At 42.7% G+C, this 18,752-nt stretch overlaps 1 protein-coding gene across 1 annotated transcript in view; it reads left to right on the forward strand.

Moving 5' to 3' along the window:
- Positions 1 to 8,585: 8,585 nt before the first annotated feature.
- Positions 8,586 to 18,752, forward strand: part of Tsc22d2 (TSC22 domain family member 2) — an 89,819-nt gene continuing 79,652 nt past the window's right edge. Inside the window, exons 1-2 of the mRNA XM_015486731.2 lie at positions 8,586 to 8,691; positions 8,858 to 9,099. Of these exons, the coding sequence (XP_015342217.1) occupies positions 8,586 to 8,691; positions 8,858 to 9,099 (348 nt within the window). The remainder of the gene's footprint in view (positions 8,692 to 8,857; positions 9,100 to 18,752) is intronic.

An 18,752-nucleotide genomic window follows, 5' to 3' on the forward strand; every position in this document is an offset into this window, starting at 1 on the left:
AGATTGGATTTTTTAATGTTTGGACACTATTACTGGTTTCCTATATTTAAATATACTTCATTTTCTTCCATCCTTTTCTTAAAATTTTCCCCTTCTATTGGTAACAATTTTGCCATGTTATTATTTGATACTTTCAGCACAAAACATTTTCTAGGTTTTTGTTGTCTTTTGGTTTGTCCTTTATATGTTAAAATTTATGTTTAAAATTTTTGTGCAGCTTACTTTGTGGCATCTGGGTTTCATGTTATTTTAAAAATACAACTTCTCCAATTCAAAATTGCAAAAATAATTACTTCCATACTTTCTCGTAGCACTTTTAGGGCATTTTCTGTACTTGAAACTTTGATGAATTATGGAATCCCCTTAAAAAGTCGTCCAATTGTCCCCAAACCATGTATGGAATTTTCCTTTCTTATTTGAAACTCTAGTTTTTTCTAAACTACCTATTTTTCCCATTGATCTACAAATAAACTCCTGCTTCAGTATCACATTATTGTAACTACCATTTTCTTAAACATAGTTTCACATATGCTAATAGAGTTTTCTTCCCACTTGTCTTCTTTTTCAAAATTGTCCTGAACCCCTTTCTCTTGTTGCTTTGCTTTTTTTTTTTTTCCTTTAGAAAAACTTTCAATTCATCTTGTAAAGTTCCCAAAAATATCTTGGGATTTTAATTGTGTTTTCATTTGGTGTATAAAATAATTCAGGGAAAAGAGACAATTATATAATATTAAGTCTTCTCGTAAGATATCAGCATACATCTTCCATCTTAGTCAAGGTTTTTTTAATGCCCCTCAGAAGAATTTTAGACTTTTCTTCTTATAAAAACTCTATATTCCCTGTTAAATTTATTTTCAGGTATTTTCTGGTTTTGTTACTGTTGATGTTCAGTTGTTACTATAACTGGGAAAACTTCAACTTCACATTTTCTAACTGGTTACTATTTTTATGAGGAAAGCTAATTTTTGTATAATTATTCTGTATCTAGTCACATTGCTGAAATTACTTATTGCTTATTATAATTCTACACTCTCTTAGATTTTTTACATATGTAATTATATCTTCTGTGACTAATGATTACTTTGAGTTCTTTTACATGAAAAGACATTTGCAATTCAAAGAGTAACTGAAATTATGGAATTAGTGTTCTGGTGCTGGCTCTGGCTCTTATCACTCAGAGATGAGTGTTATATTTTCAGAGTTTTTGGAAGCTGGTTGACAGACATCAGGTTAGTAGCTTGAAACTAGTACTGAGTGGGAGGATTCACACCATGGAAATCAGCAGAGACTTACAAATCAGAGCTCCTGCAGCTACCCCACTCCACCCCAGCCCCACAACGTGTTGTTAACCATGTACCAGGACATCACTGGATGTACTTAATTCTAGATAAAAACAAAAAGAACCTTGTTTTTAAAATCTTCTGGAAGTTAACACACAGATTACAATTAGAACTCAACCCAATGAGTAACAATCTTATTTCAAAAACTCCTTCCTTACTTCTAAAAGCAAAAAAAGAGGTGTTATTGCACAATGGTTATGAATGTGGGCCTGGAATTGAATCTAAGCTTAATAAAACTTAACTGTATGAAAATGCAAACAAAAATCACATGAAGATATTGTGCCACACGCATTAGGATGACTAAGACATGGTGGCAAGGATGGGTAGAAATGGGAACCTCGTATGATGCAGTCACTTTGGAAAAGCTTTGTCGGTCCCTCAGGGCATGAAATAGGGGGAGCCACTGTTCCTCCATCAATATACCCAGGAGTACAGAAAATATAGGTCTACACAAAAACTTGTCCGTAAATGTTCATGATATTATTCACAACAGCCAAGAAGTGGAGAAAATTATTATTATATTTTATAACACCTGTATGCCCATCCGTTGATGAATAAATACACAAAATGTGGCCTATCCACAAATGGAACAATATGTTTCCATAAAAAGGGAGGAGGTTGAAAAAGAAGCATAGAGACGTTTTACAAATCCCATATCTAAGGACTTATATCTAGACTACATAAAACCTCTTCCAATTAAAAAATAAAAGGACAACCTAATTAAAAATGGGCAAAAGATGTGAGCTGACAGTCTAAGAAGACAGATGAGTAGCCAATAAGTATATGAAACTCACTCAACCTCAGCAGCTTTTAGGGAAATACAGATCAAAACCACAACGAGGTAGCACTTCACACTCTAGGTGACCTCCATGGGACAGCAGATGACAATAAATGCTGGTGGGGATATGGAGGAGTATGAACCCCATACACTGCTGGCGGGATATCAAGTGGGGCAGTAATGTGGAAAATAGTCTAGAAGTTTTTCAAAAGGTTGAAATAGAGTTAACAGATGGCCCACCCAGCAATTCCACCCCTAGAACATAGCCAAGAGAAATGAAAATGTATTTCCACCCAAAAAGTGTATACAAGTATCCACAGAAGCATTGTTCATAACGCCCAAAAGATGGAAGCAACTCAAATGTCCATGAATAAATAAACAAAATGTTGTTGTAACATGCAGTGGAATATCATTTGGAGGAAAAGAAGAAATGAAATGTTGATGGAAGCTACAACATGAATGAATCTTGACACCTTTGTTCTAAGAGGCCAGACACAAGGGCTGCATGTTACCTGACGGCACTCACACGACGTGTGCAAAGTGGTCAACTCCATTCAGAAAGACGGCGTCTCAGTGGTCACCAGGGCCTGGGGTGGGAGGCAGGGGGATGAGGAGTGAAAGACACCCTGCGGTTTCTTTTGGGTGATGGAAATGTTTTAAAATTAGACAGTGGTAATTCATAACTCTGAGCATACTAAGAACCGCCGAATTGCATACTTCAAAGGGTAGATTTTATGTGAATCAATAAAGCACTTATTAATACATATGTGTTTTTGCATGCCGTGTGACCTTGGGTTATGTAGTCTCTCAATTTCTTATCTCTAGGATTCTGTGAGGATTTATCAGTATGTTCAATTTAATAAATACTGATGTATAATAATTCCTGACATATAATAATTATGTTAAGTGATATTATAAACCACTTAACACCATGCTTGGCCTAAAGCAGGCCCTCTGATAGTTATTATTTTAAATTCTTTAAGTTAAAAGCCAACTTCTTTTCTTTTGGTGTCTTTTTCTGTCTTTTCTTGGTGTACAATTGCTAACCATCCCCTTCCAGTTTGCCTCTATTCATGATGAGTAAAATCAGATTTACGACACTTATCTGAGTGGTAGTTTCACATTTATCTGCTTGATTTAATCAATGTGTGTCTTGTGCTAAACCATTTCCAGAAGGGCAGGATCCCTCCTCCTTCTTTCCACCCTGAGTCACCAGATCAGACCCACAGGGCAGCTCAAGGAATAGCTGTCCAATGAGTGGAGGGAGGAGGGAGAGATACGTATAATATCCGCTCAGTGAGTGGCCTTCCTGTCAGAGGTGGTTCCCAGTGAGGGGCGGGTATGGAGAGAAGGCAGGCTGTCATGCAGGATGCAGGCTGTCATCCATGAATCACAGGGGAGACGTCCTGAGGTTGCCCGATACCTTCTCCCCAGGGTGTACTACACCAGAGTTCACAAGGTGCTACTTCAGGGGCAGGCAGGACCACTTCACCCAAATATATCTCATACAACCAGCCACCAAGGTCGGAAATATCTTTAATAGGACACAAAACCTCTCATTCGTAGTCAGAGATCAAAGGTAAGACAGGGAAGCCTTCCATCAGCCAGGGCAATCGACAAGCTGAGGCCACTGACAGGGCAGCAGAGCACCTGGGGTCGAGTGCAAGGGGGCAGAACTTTGCTGTCCCCATCTCCCCTCTCTCAGCCCATCCACTTCCTGCTCTCTGGGTGAAAATCTTGTAAGCCACAGGACCCAAGCCTTTGCCTAGGACATCTGACTCTGGGCCTCCGCGATGCATCTCCGCACACCAACCAGAAAGAGAGCTGCGCTCCATTACTCTGACCTCCCAGGGGTCCAGGTGTCTGTCAACGGGCCCCATCTGCTGGCTGTGATCCCTTCTGATCCAGTCTGACCCCCAGATCCTGGGCTGCCTTCATGCTCCATTTTAAACTTGTTAAACTGTAAAACATAACACACAGAGCACACAGAATACAAATGTACCGTTCAATGAATTATTACCAACACCTGTGTAACTTATATGCAGGTCACGTTACATTTTATACACATAAATACAAAAAAGTTACATTAATTTATTGTATTAAAATAAACCTCAGTAAGAATGATTTTTTTAAAAGAAATGATGTATTTCTCACCCCACCCCACCCCCGCCCCACACGCAGCCCATTTCCAATCCCAACTCTATATTCCTCCTGATTCAAGAAACCAGCAGAGTATTTTTCTTTGTGGATTTATCACTTAAGAAATCATCTCTAAAAACATAGTTAATCTTTGTCTCCTTCTGAACTTCACATAAATAGAATCAGGATATCAGTCCATCTATCCTATCCTGTCTCCCTATCTTGCAGCGGTAGTTTGATTTATATATATACATGACCTGGTGAATGAGCATCTTGTAATTTGTTTACCCTACTGTGGTGGGTACCAGGGTTGCTTCCAGTTCCCAGCTGTTACAATCACACTGCCTGGATGTTCATGGACGAGTCTGGTCAGTCTCTCCTGAGGGCGCCGTCCATAGGTCTGCCCAGGCTGCAGTCATCCCAGGGCTTCTCTGGGGCCAGAGGATTTGCTCTAGGGCAGTGCATGCTTGTGCCTGCCAGTCAGGGCTGGCTGTTGGCAGGGGGTAAAGTCCTTGCCCATGTGACGTCCCCAGAGAGATGCTAAAGTGTCTTCATGACATGACAGTTTTTGTCCTCCCCAAAGAGGGCAAGGACAAACCACATTGCCCCTATACTCTGGCCTCAGAAACCCCTTCTGCCATGTTCCATTCCTTATTATCAAGGCAACAATCATGGTTCACCCGAAGGAGACTCCATTATTTGAAGGATTTTTATCTTTAAAACAATGAGGTACACCAGAAAACATAATTCAAGACCTGGTGATTTTTCACCATTTGGAAAGTAGCCAAGTAATCATTAGTTTGGGCATCAATTAAGTGATTTTAGTTTGGGCATCAATGAAGTGATTTTAATTCAATAAATTAAAAATTCCTGATGGAACGCCTGTAATCCCAGCAATTCAGAAGGCCTTAAGCAACTCAGAAATATCTTTTTTTTTTTTTTTAAGCCTGGGAATATGGCTAAGTGTTAAGTACCTCTGGGTTCAATTCCCGTACCAAAAAAAAAAAAATTCCTGGGTGAAGTTTTGATGAGAAACAGGAAAAGTGTACAGTCTGAACATATATTCTCACAAAATATTAGTTACAATAATGTTACAGAGGAACACCTAGCCAAAACGACGGAGACCAAGCTATCAAAATTAGCCTCATCAATAATGAGACATATCAGAGCCACAACTTCTAATGTGATGCCCTGAGGACACCTAACATCACTCCTGGGGTGTCCTAGCCTCAGATGTCTAACCTAAATTCAATCACAGAGAAACATCAGATGAGAGGAATAACCTCAAAGCAAGGAACATTCCACAAACAAGTAGGTGCATCCTCCATAGTGTCAAGGTTGAGAAACACAAGGAAGGTTGTGGAATTGTCCCAGACTAAGGAGACATGAAGAGGACATAGGTACAATCCTGACCAGAAAACTTCCATCAACCCAATGACTGCTACAATTCTAAGAAGGCCAGCAGGCTGGCTAACCCTGTGTTGGTGATCACGTTCTGATTTCAAAAATCCTTCGTGGTCACATAAAGCATGAACACACAAGGAAGCAGGGTGGAGCATGTATAGGAATTCCTTGTACTAGTTCTGCAACTTCCTAATACATCCACAATTATGGCAAAATGAAAACTGAAAAAAATGAGACTATCTTATGTGCCATACCAACACGTCAGAAGCCATCGTCTCTAGGATGGTTAGCAGCTGTAGGGAAGACCAGCTTCCACCATCTTCCTCCCTCGAGGCCCACCAGACCTTTCTAGTGAACCCACACAGCTGTCTGTCTGGAACACGTATCTGACTGTCCATCTCCTGCTCAAAGCCTGCTGAGGTATCTCATGTCTGAGGACAAATCCATCTTCCCTTGCGGGGAATCCTCGGGTGACTCCTTGGCCACAGCTACGTGGGACTGAACATGGCGCAGCTGGTCTCCTTCTTTGGGTCTCTGCACAACCCTGCAGAGTATTTTTTTTCTCCCCCTCGGCCCAGCCCCCCGGAAAGTACTGATGTTATTTTAGAGACAAATTTAGGTCTCCAAATTATAAAGCTTATTTGGACCCCTCTGGTCTCCAGAAAGGGTTCATTGTCCTATTTCCTGCCACCTAGGTCCTCGGTAGGGACGTCCCTCAGAGCACCGTGTGCTGTGTTGTCCTAGGTGTTCCTCTGTCGAGCTTTGGATTTGTTGTGGTGGTTTGTGTGTTTCCTAACTACTCTTAACTTCTAGAGGGCCTCATCTAAGTAAGCTGTCTTCATCCCCAGGCTTTGACGTAGGAATGGACGGAGGACGGGCCTACAGTTATTCATGCCTGTGGAACAAAATGCCCCAAGGACTAGCAGGTAAAAGTGAGAAACCCTTATTATACCCCGCTGTTTCTGGGAGTCAGGAATGCGGAGGCAGTTTGGCTAGATGAATACTGGATCAGGGGCTTTCGCAAGGATGGAATCCAGGTGTCAGCCAGGGTCGCCATCATTCGCTGTCACCTGAAGACGTGACTGAGCTCCCAAAATGTCTCATTCAAACCACTGCTGACAGCACCCTCAGACCCTCCTGGGCTGTTGGCAGGAGGCTGGTTCTTCACCACGGGGCCTCTCTACAGCTTGCCAAGCATCCCCATGACTAGGCAGCTGATATGAGAGAGAAGGCGCCAGCCTCCATTTCTTTTATAATCCATCTCTGAAGAGACACACATCCCTGTCACCATACCTGTTGTACCACACTACATGGCACATGCTTGCCAGGAGGCAGCAGCCATGGGGGGAGCCCCCAGCCCCGGCAGGTCTCATGCAAAGCCTGAATGAAGGAATGGCATCAGGATTACACATCCTGATGCACTAGTGATCAAAGAACTGAACAAATTTCATCTTGAAGTCGCCTTGGCTGGAAAATGTCACCCCCCCCACCTCGATTAGGATCACAAACAACACTTGAGAGAAGTTTCCACAAATTATCCCCCCTCTCGCATTCCCTGCAAAATAAGAGCCCCATCATTTTTCAGAACTATAAACTGAGAACAGGAAAGATGGGTGATCCACCCCAGGTCACTGGGAGGGTCAGACAGCCCAGGCATACATCCCTGTCCACTGCGAGTTGCCAGAGTGAGTCTTAGGTGAGCACATCCTCTGGGTGCCATGAGGTGTTCATATTACTGCGTCTTCTTCCATCTCTCTCCGGGGGAGACCCCTGGGGTCAGGAGATGGCCAGCTCGTGGGATATCAGTATGTTACGATTTTCCTTTTTCTATAAAAGCAAAACAAATATCTGATCATCCTTGCAGATTTTTATATGAGATTCTAGTATTGCTTAATAGCTGTGTGCCTGCAGAGAATCCACGGCCACTTCTTAAGCTCTGGTGTCAACCACTGTCACCCCACCAGTCCATCTAGCTCCACCAACATCTCCTCCTTCAGTAGGGTTTCCTGACCATTCCCTCCGAAGCGCTTGCTTCTTTATTGAAACAACATTAGCTCATAATTTTTTTTTTACTCTTAGGGCATTTAACCTCATTTTTAAAGTATTTAGTTACATATAAGACATGTCATACATATTTTTATTCCCCACATCCCTAAAATAAATATTCCTTAAATGGATACATTCGATTTCCTTTAATAGAACAAGAATTTAAATTCACCACAGGGGATATTTACTCTTGAAAACTGTGCAGTAAATATTTTTGCAATATTCAAACCATTTTTCAATTTTTTTAAACTTTGTTTATTTTTGCTGGTTGTTGTGAATTCAGCGTTTTGGAATTATGCTTTGGAAGGCAGTACCCATACTCTGAAATTAACAGGTTACACATGTGTAGTGTTGACACACTTGCCCTTTAACAGAGTTAAATTCAGGAATTGCATGCACTTCCAAGGCCCTCTGATTATGTGTGTCATGTTTATGAGTGGCCGCATTCCAGAGAACTGAGTGTGTGCTGCAAAATGAGGAGTGTTGGGCGGGGGAGTCCTCACGAGGGAAGAGAACCCAGCACTCGGGCTCCCTGGCTCTGTACTGGAGGAAGGGGAGCAGGGAGTACACCTCGGGAACAGCAGTGAAAGGAAGAGAGGAAGGGTGGTGGAGGGGCAGAGGGGGCCTGGCTGCACTTGGAGGTGGCCCAGAACGGGCAGAGGCCGAGGCGGTCAAAGCAGGCTGTCTCAGTCTCAGCGCCATCCTTCGTGGATTGCTGACTTCCAAGGCCACTCTGGCTCTCTTTACCTGGCCCCTCTCTTTGGGGGGGTGCCCACACTAGGATGTCACTGTGTACTCGGGGCTTTCTGAACAATCAGCCCTTCACCTAACTCACCTTTGCCCACCTGTGAGGGGACCGTGGCTTGGGATCTGTTACGATGGAGTCCAGTGGTCATGCGGGGTCTGGCTCTGCAGGGATCCGGTGGGACTTTAGTTTTCTCATCTACAGATTGGAGCTAAGAGTATCTATGATCAGGATTGTCCGTGAGGCACTCAGTAAACAGCAGCTGCTGAACAGCAGGGCAGCACCCTGGTGAGAATCCTAGGGTCAGGATCTGGGTGGAGCAGTCCTTGCTTTGTCACCTACTTCCTGGTGACCAGTGCTCTCTGTGCCTCACTTTCTTAAACTATCAGATGACTGTGATTTTAGTGCAGTATCTGCTCACAGAGCTGATGAAGCAAGGTGGTGCTTACAACTCAGTCTATCACACAACAAGAATTCAGTGGATGGAAGTGGCTGCCATAGAAGTTGTGCTTATTGCTGTCACTATTATCACAAAGGATGTACAGAGGGCAACAGCTAAGACCCCTCCTCTGGTGCGAAACCGCGTGGACTCAGGTCATGGTTTTGAACTTTACCTGTTTGACCCCAGACCCTCCAAGCCCTGCTCTGTAATTTGGGAATAACAGTGTGTACTGCATGGGGTTAAATGAACTACTATATGCAAATTACCGTCAGGAGCCTGGTAACAACAAACACTGGCCCTTATCATTATAGATTCCAGTCCATCCCAGCTCCAGCTCCAGGCATTCCTATGGGTTCTTTTAAAGCAAGATATTTTGTACAATCCAAAATACTTAGTTTAAGTATTCAGTGGTGGTTAATCTGGACTATCAGTTCTCTTGGAAATAAGCCAGCTTTTAGCCATCAGAGTTTTCACGGGGTCCCAGCTGACCATCTGTCCAGCGTCGATGTGTATAGCAGATGTGAACTACATTTTGTGAACTCTTGCTTCCCAGGAGGAGACTGCAAAGTCTCACAAAGTCCAGTGCCCTCATTTCAAGAGAACACCGTTCTGTGGGTTCTCTCTCCCCAGACCTGCAGGACTGGCACCCTGGCAGCTGTAGGAGGGAAGAGCCGCAGTGAGCCGCCTCCCAGCCTGCTGCAGACCCTGGGGCTCTCTGGCTTTCTGGCTGCACCGCAGCCACAGACAAGGCTCTCGCTCAGATACCGGAAAGGCTCACAGCCCAGGAAACTTTTTTTTCTTTGTCTTCAGCCAATAATCTTGTAGCCCTGTGATGTCACCCCACAATTATGCAATATGACTTAACTGTTGGAAAGGTGACAGGAATTCCACTGACACCAGGCTCACCACGAAACTGCTTAGCTGCTAAATTAGTCATGTGGTGCATCAGAGATCAGCCACTTTGAGGCTGTGATTAACTGCAGTTCAAACAGCACTGCTGTCTGGGAGGGGAAGTCAGGCCCATGGCTCAGCGTCTGGGTGATGCAGAGGAGGTGGGGACTGGGCTCCACTACACCACTGGCCACTTGAAAAAGGACACGGAGTGAAAAGGAAACACTTTCTACCCTCTATTTCCAGGAGGAAATTTGCACTGCGTTTCCTTGACTGTCTTCTAACATTAGTCATCTTAATCTCTGGGCGGTTTTCCCAGTCCAAGTAGGATGAGAATAGGACCTTGTTCCTCGGCGACAGCAGGCATTGTTTATCCTTGTTTTCTTTTTCTCCCACAGACTGGCCTCTGTCCTATGATCCAGCTACACAGTGAAAGGGGACTTTTTTACTGACCCTGAGCCACGGCAAGGTAGCTGTCCCTTCTTCTGCAATGTCAGTTGTTGAAGTAGTGCTTACATTTTCCCATCTCTAAAATGTGTGTGTTGGAAAAAAAATTAGGAAATACTAAAAGCAACAAAAAAGAAGGAAAGCCCCCATAATCCTACCCTGTTTAAAACAACCACAACTAAAACTTTGATTGTAATTTTTCTTGTCCCAATAAAGACTCCATGAACACAACAGGCCACACAATTGCCTGGCAGCGTGAAGGAGGTGCCATCCACAGAGAAATGAGACTCCATCCCTGCCTTCGAGGGGCTCAAGGCTTAGCCTTAGCTAATGGGGGATCCAAACACAAAGAGTCGTTTAGCAGAGCTTGGGGAATGGAATGTGGGTGGGGAAGATGGAGGGATTACCAGGGAAGAGCAGAGGAGTCCAGGAGCCGGCTGCTCAGGGACAAGGGCAGGTTTTACAAGCTACCAACAGAGACAGGATAAGCATTTCAAGCTTCCAAAGCAATCTGACAAAGTAATATTATTTCTTTTGAACCTATACTTTTAAAATACCAGGCTTGTATTTTGCATGTTGTTTTAGTTTTATTTTTGTTATATTTATTTTTATTGCATTTCCAAAATATCAGTTAACAATGGATTAGAAATTAAAAAAAAAAAAAACTTCCTCTGTCACTATGAAGAGTTTGAAAACCAATGTCCTTGGTCTCTGGATAACGTAGTTAAGCATAAGCTGATCAACTGTCCTACTTGTGCTAAAATTTGGAAAATTCCAGGAAAATTAGATGAATTGGCCACCTTAGGAGTGTTTGATTCCAAGAAAAACTTAGCTCCATGAAAGAACAGTTGAAGGGGTAGCAATCATCAAAGAAACAAAAAAATTTCTCTGACCTAAAGAGAGAGATTAGTCTTCAGGTCAAAGAGTTCACTAAGAGCCAGGTAAAATTATTAAAAGGAGAGCTAGTCCAAGGATCAGGAGAGAAACCTTAAAAAATCACACCCACACAGCAAACTAAAATGAACAAAATAAATGAATCAGGTTGTAAGGCACAATATTTCATATTACATTCCTTCAGCAAAAAGATATCTGCTTATGTTTTCTAAGATGAAAAAAAAAAGAAATAGGAAGAACTAACTATACTAACACAACAATGAGGGTAACAAAATGAAACCAGCAAACAATACCGGGAAAGAAGAAAAAAACCCAAGCATTCCAATATTAAGGATTAACATAATTTCCTTGATTTGTTGTCAGATTTGGCTGTGAGCTTCAGGGTTGGAGATGAGGAGATCACAATCAATCAAGTCAGCTGTCACAATGAAGGAAGAACCACATACCCTTCTCAACAGCCCATTTTTCACAGCACTGAGATCTATAACAAATTCTCTCACAAAGTTTAATGTCAGGGTCACCAAGCAATGTGGCACCCATCGATTCAGTAGCATCAATGCAGTAAATGTAGAGTGAATTTTTAAAAACCTGCTTCCTACAAGGATCCTCAAGTCACTGAAAGTCTCAAGATGTACAAAAACGTTATAATCCAAGACCTTATTTGACCCAAGGATAGAACTTAGGATACCCCAGGGAGTAGATGAGTGGCATGTCACTTAACTTTCTCTGAATATTTCTCTCAGCCAGGCCTCCAGTGCAGCAGCAGGTAACTTGAGGTCTCACCATGTCTGAAAAGAAGGTACTGTGTTGCTCTGAGTTGCTGATGATAGGTATATAAAACTTCTCGTCTCAAAGGAAATAGGGCCGGACTTCATGTACACGCCGTTTTGGCACTGATATTAGCATTGGACATCAAATTTGTGTGATAGTAGGCTGTTATGCTTCCTATAGTAAGTATTACTTTAGTACATATAACTAAATAATAGTTTAGTTAATAATAATTAAGTAGTAGTTTTACTTCATCTCTGATATCTCCATATATTTAATAAATTTTGTAAAACTTTCAGTTCTAATGGGTATGAACTATTTATCCAAATATTGCTATAGAACCCAGTCCTACTAACTTTAAGGTAAAAAACTTCTTTCATATGCAATGTATTTAAATATGCAAGAATCAGGTTGCAAATCAAGTATACACATCATGATCACCTTTTGTAAAATACATATTTGTATAGATATAGTATGTTCTAATATCTAAGCACAGAACAAGAATTAGAGAGATAAATATAAGAATGTTAACTCTGAATATCTCTGTGGCAGGATTTGGATCACTTTTTCACCTTCTTTTTGCTTGTCTAAATATTTAAATATCCTGGAATTTTTCTTGTATTATCTTTGCAGAAAGAAAAATAATGACATTATTGTTTTACACATGGGAATGCAGGGTGGTAGCAGGGGGCGTCTCTAGGTCATCCCTGAGGTCAGTCAGCCTGGCGATCATACCTCCACCCATCACAGAGTTGCCCTTCAGCAACTTGCGCGATGATTTTCAAGATAGGATGGTTTAGGAAAGAATGGAAGTTGGTTGGAGGTAAGTGCCTACTCTGCCATGTTTGCAGCTATGGGACTTTGGCCCAGTGTTGAAACTGTTACTTCTCTGATTCCCATGTTCAACATGGGACAGGAATTGCTGTGAGTATAAAATGAAATCTCTGATACAAAGTTCCTGGGATTAAAAGAGCACTTAATAGACAGACTATGCTCCCCCGACGCCTAACACAATTTGTCCTGGTCCTATTAATGTTTGTTCTCCTCCCTGGAGAAGCTCAAGTCCTTGGTTTTGGTCCCATCAAAGAGACGGAGGAGGAGGCAGGCATAGTCTCTCTCGGCCACATTCACTACCAGGGGCCAGAGGAAGGGAGAAGGAAGAACCGCTGCAGAGACTGTGCATCAAGCACTAGGTCACATGTGTTGCTGGGCTTAGGGAAGATGCCATAGTGTCCCAAACGTCCATCACCTCTCAAGTGTCTCGAGTTCCCACCTTGTTATTAATGCTTCTGTCTCTTGAGAACCACCTCACGTCATCCACCAGGCGCTCACAAGTGGCTTCTTTAATTCCTGCTCCATCTTCGCAGACTCCTCCCTGAGACGGACAGGTTTGGTTGGCTCTTTCCTCATTACAGTTGGGGCACGTTTTCAGAACCCCATTTCATAGCATTTAGGACTCAAGAAAGGTCAATTTTATTTTTCTGCCTCCTGTTCTGCATGTTGATAGGAGTCCTGGCTTTATTTTCTGCATTTCTAGTTTGAAACCCGACTCTCCATGTTAAGCCCGACTTACTTAAATGAGCCTCATTTTCATCCTAGTGGAGAAAATTAGACAGAAAGCTAATGAACAGGTATCTAATTATTGGGCTCCAGTTTTGACTAGATAAAGCCTTCAAAAAGGAATGGAATTTCATCAAATTTACAACATGGGAAAGCATTCCTGTACAAGAATGTCTCTGGGTCTATAACAACTTGTACTCTGCATAACTTTGCCACAATATTTCAGAGTTGAGCAATGGCAAGGCCTGCGGGATTGGGAATGGGGGCTCCCTGCTCATGATCTATTGCAGTTGTGTTGCATAGGATTGCACAACAAAGGTTTCTATTTTTTTCTTTATCCCGAGCCAGCTAAGCCTTTTTCCTTCCCTCCCTTAAAACCTCACCCTTTATACTCTGTTTTCCTGACATGAAAACCTGAAGACAGCAAATTACTAACTGCATTCTTTAAAGCCCTAAATAAATATGATACGATTATCCACATAAACGTGACCAGCGTCTTTACCCCCTGAAAGACTTCCCAGTGATTTATCTACAAAAGCTGGGGTTTTCTGCAAACACCTTTCCCAGGAAGTGTCCCCAGATGGCATGTGATCTTTCCATTTCAACCCGCTGCCTTGCTCAGGTGTCACCCAACTGCCCTGCTTTCCTCGCTCTGCCTTTATTCTCAGCACAATGTGCTCTCCACAGACGACGCACCGAGTCCTGGTCTTTCTTGGCTGACTTCTGTTCTCAGCCCTGGCCCTACAGTACCCCGCACATGTACTGGTTGCTAACATGCCTTTTATTATTTCTGGGCCTCCGCGTGACCTTCAAACGCCCTGGTCATCTCTGCAGTGATCTCCAGTTCTTCCACGCGATGGGGCTTGGCTTGGGGTTGTCATCACTTGTGTGCTTTTTCAATTTCCAGTTGGTCAGGAGCCAGCCCTCTGCTCTCCACCCCAATCACCTTGGACGCGGCCTATCCAGGTCATGATTTCTATTCATGTTTCTCACCATTTGAGGGAGTAAATCCAATTTAAAGTAGAAAGATGAATGACAGGGGACAAATCAACAAGAGATCCAGGATGGTCCTAGGGGTCGATCATGGAGCAACAAGGATCCTAGACACTGTCAATCCCATCGTCTCAGGTGACAGGGCTGGGGTCTGACCCAAAGTCACAGCCATTCCAACAAATCAGCACCAGAGTCACCTGGAGGAGCATTTCCAATGAGTTAAAATGTTTGCCTTTGGAATCATAAGGGCCTGGGTTCAAGTCCCAAGCTGGGTGGTCTTGGATAGTTAGCATGGACCCCTCACCCACAGTGTCCTCACCTGTCCTGTGAGGTACAGAGCTGGTAAATGGTCGATTCTCATCATCAGCTGGACTTAGCTCTGTGGCCTTTTAATCAAGTGCTCTTCACAAGAGAACGCTGCTTTGTTCAGACTCCCAGATTCTATGTTCGTCTTCACTAATGGTGGTGAAACTATGCTTTGGCTGAAAACCAATCTATAACACCTAGCATGCAGGTACTGCCATGCCCACGCAGCCATCAAAGACAACCCACGCGGTGGTCCCGTCCGATTACAATGGACCTGGAAGTTTGGGTTACCCGGTGATGTCATGGCCTTCGTGATGCTGAACCACAGAACTGGCTCTCATGTCTGTGGCGACACCATGTAAAGGAACCCATGGCAGGGCCAGTCACGGCAAGCACACGCCGTCATGTTCAGAACAAGGTACTCGATAACTGGCTCGTTCAGTCACATGCCACCCTCTGTCACATTTTGGAATGTTCTCTTCTGACTTTTTTAAGAGAATGTTTAATAGAACAGCCTGCCGCAACTTTTGGCCATGCCTCATGCATCTGTCTACTGTGGCTCATGAGCACATGGAGGCCGGTCTGGCGAGTGACCCAGCCAGCAGGGTTTATGTAGGACACATCACAATGTTCATTCAATGAAGCCGCCTAACCACACGCTTCTCAAAACACATCCCGCCATCAAGGGACGCTGGCCGCAGCCATGGACCTGCGTAGAAGATCCTTGTAAACACAGCATTTCGCACAGTGCCTGGCACAGAGGGAACAGCCAGGCACGGGAGGATTCCACGTAGTCCAGAACACTGGGGACAAAGCTGAATGATCAGGACACTCTCCTCCCATGTGCTCCCAGGGACAGAATCCAGGTCCTAGAGCCGGTTCTCAGGGTCCACAGGGCCCCATTGCTCATTCAACCTGGACCTCACACAGTGGGAAGTGGAGCACTTGGAGACGGAAGGAAAGGAGTTTTCTACCTCTCTCCCTTCAGAAGGCAAGTTCTCTGACCACAGAGGCTGGGTCTCTGGAGGACCTACTGTGTGCTGGCACTGTTGGAGGGCCCGGGCACCAAGAACACAAGAGGCAGAGTCCCTGTTGTCTCGAGGCCTGAGTGCAGGGGGCCAAGCCAGGGAATTCAGATAGTGCCAGCTGCTACGAAGAGGTTAAATGGTGTAAGGGGCTGAGAGTGGTCAGGAAGGGGAGGGCAACTCAAAACACGCGGGTCAGGGCAGAGAGTCAAGGGTCCCGATGCTGGGGAATATCAAGGGCAGCACTGCTCAGTGCTGAAGGAAGAGAAGGTGCTCACAACTGTTGGAAGAAGGAAGGGGTCAGTTCCTCCCATACAGAAACCAGGAGAACAGTAACTTTTCAGTCTGGAAGTATAAGGCGGAGAAAAGTACCAGAATTATCACATTTGTTTCAGACTGGGGTTTTGGGAGACTGTAAGAAGCTCAGCTGTGACCTTAGAGGAAACACAGCCCCAGCCCTTGGTGTTGCCCTGATGTCTCTCCCAACTCGCACCCATTCCCACTCAGCCACCCACAAACCATGTGAGCCTGTTAAAGCTTGGCCCGTCTCAGCACTTGGGAAGCCTGGTTCACTTGTATCCTCCAGACTAATGGCACTCCTTTTCGTTTTGCTTTGTTCTGTTTCGTTTCATTTAATTTGAACACAGCACTGCCTTGTCCAACCCGTAGTCTACACAGCCCGTCTTGGGAAGCCCTGGCCTACCTCTCTCCACGACCTACAGTCAGGCTGTGGTAATTTTTAGTTTTCAGTCCTAGTTTGTTCAGTGGAATCATCAAATAAATAAGGTGATATGACTCTCGGGAAGATACAATAGTTTGGTTTGCAGGTGTGAAAACAAAAGGTGCAAGAGTCTTGGCAGATCTAATTTCACCACATTTATTCACCTTAAAGTAATTTTAACAGAGCTAAAAATGTTAATGCATATAAAGGCAAATATGTGCAAGATATACTAATGTTAAGTTTTGTGAAAAAAAATCTAATTCTAAAAGTAAAAGTCCAGTTCGAATATATTTTATATAGCGTGAATTAGTAAGATTTTTAAATTAAAGCTAATAATTTCTGCTCGATGAATGCAAAAAAAAAATCAACTTTATTCATCATTAACTTTATTCATCTGGCTTATTGTGATCACAACCATTTTAGATGGCAGAACTATTAGGCACTTTAATTTTTAAAAATTAGATACATTAGATTTCACTGTAATATAGAAACTTAATAAGGGACAAAAATCCATGTCAAAGGCTAATTAATACCAGTGACACTTTCCTAGTAGCTAAAAATAAGACTAATGGCAAGTCTGTCCAATGCTAGGCTATAATTATGTTTGAAGTCCACTTGGAATATTGACTTTATGCTTCTTTTATTAAAATAAATCTAACACTACAAAATGGTTGATTTACTTTTTAAATTTACTTTTTAAAGTCTACACAAAAAATGTTAAAATTCAAACATAAATGTCACATATTTGTCATTAGAATGTATACAGAACTCACTTCCTAGGTAAGTTTTGATTTTAGCTGTCTTTGTGAAACTCTTCATAAATTCTCAATTTTCTAGTACCTCTAAAATCATGTCATCTCTGCTGGGCACAGCGGTGCATGTCTATAATTTCAGGATCACAGGTTAGAGGCCAGCCTCAGCAAATTAGTAAGGCTCTAAGTAACTTAATGAGAACCTGTCTCAAAATAAAAGAAATAAAAAGGCCCTTGGGTTCAATCCCTGGTAACAAAAAAATGACATCATCTCAAATAAAGTTCCCTTAAAATGAGTCACTGAGTGAATGAATGTTAGTAATGTAGAAACCATAAATGTTAATAGTGTGATGCATTTCCAAACCAGGTTTCCTTTGATAAATACCAAATAACTTGTTACACTCCCAAAATTGGTCTTCAGAATATAGAAGATAAACCCAAATTCTCAACTGATTAATGTACACCTCATAAAATAAGATCTGCATCACCATTAACAAGAATTAATCTAAGCTGCCCCAAAACACTAATTTATGCAAGTCTCCAGAGAAAATTTACTTTTTAAAGTCTACACTTTGGGGCTGGGGATGTGGCTCAAGTGGTAACATGCTCGCCTGGCATGCGCAGGGCGCTGGGTTCCATCCTCAGCACCACATAAAAATAAAATAAAGATGTTGTATCACCGAAAACTGAAAAATAAATATTTTTTTAAAATTCTCTCTCTCTCTCTTCTCTCTCTCTCTCTCTCTCTCTCTCTTAAAAAATAAAAAATAAAATAAAGTCTACACTTTATTTGGTCTGTAACAGTCAATTCAGAATTATAACCAAGAATTTTATCATACTTAACAAATGCTTGGCCATTTTCTTTTTTTTTTTTTTTTGAGATCCTCCTGCCTCAGCCTCAGAAGCTGCTGGGATTACAAGCGTGTGCCACTGCACCCAACTCTACTTTGGATCTTAAGTGTCCCACAAAATTCAATGTATTAAAGGCTTCGTTCCCAGTTTGATGCTGTTAGGAGGTGGTGGAAACTTTAAGAGGTGTGTCCTAGTGGGAGGCCTTTATGTCATTAGGGAAATGCTCTGAAAGGGGATTGTGGGACCCTGGTCTCTTCCTCTTTCTCTCTGCTTCCTGGCTCACCATGAGGTGAACAATTTTGATCTACCACACATTCTGACTATAATGTGCTGCCTCATCACAGGCCCAAAAGAAAGAGAATGACTGATCATGGACTGAAACCTCCCAAACTGTGAGCCAAAATAAACCTTTCCTATTTATAACTTGATTATCTTACATATTTGCTATAGTAACAGAAAATTGTCTAACGTCCACTAATATATAGACTTTTCATATTTTCACTTTAAATTTTTTTAAATTTTTTTTTTAGTTTTAGATGGACACAATATCTTTATTTTATTTTTTTATGTGGTGCTTAGAATAGAACCCAGTGCCTCACACATACTAGGTGAACGTGCTACCACTTGAGCCACATCCCCAGCCCTTCAC

This window comes from Marmota marmota, unplaced genomic scaffold, assembly GCF_001458135.2.
Source record: "Marmota marmota marmota unplaced genomic scaffold, marMar, whole genome shotgun sequence".
Classification (NCBI taxonomy): Eukaryota; Metazoa; Chordata; class Mammalia; order Rodentia; family Sciuridae; genus Marmota; species Marmota marmota.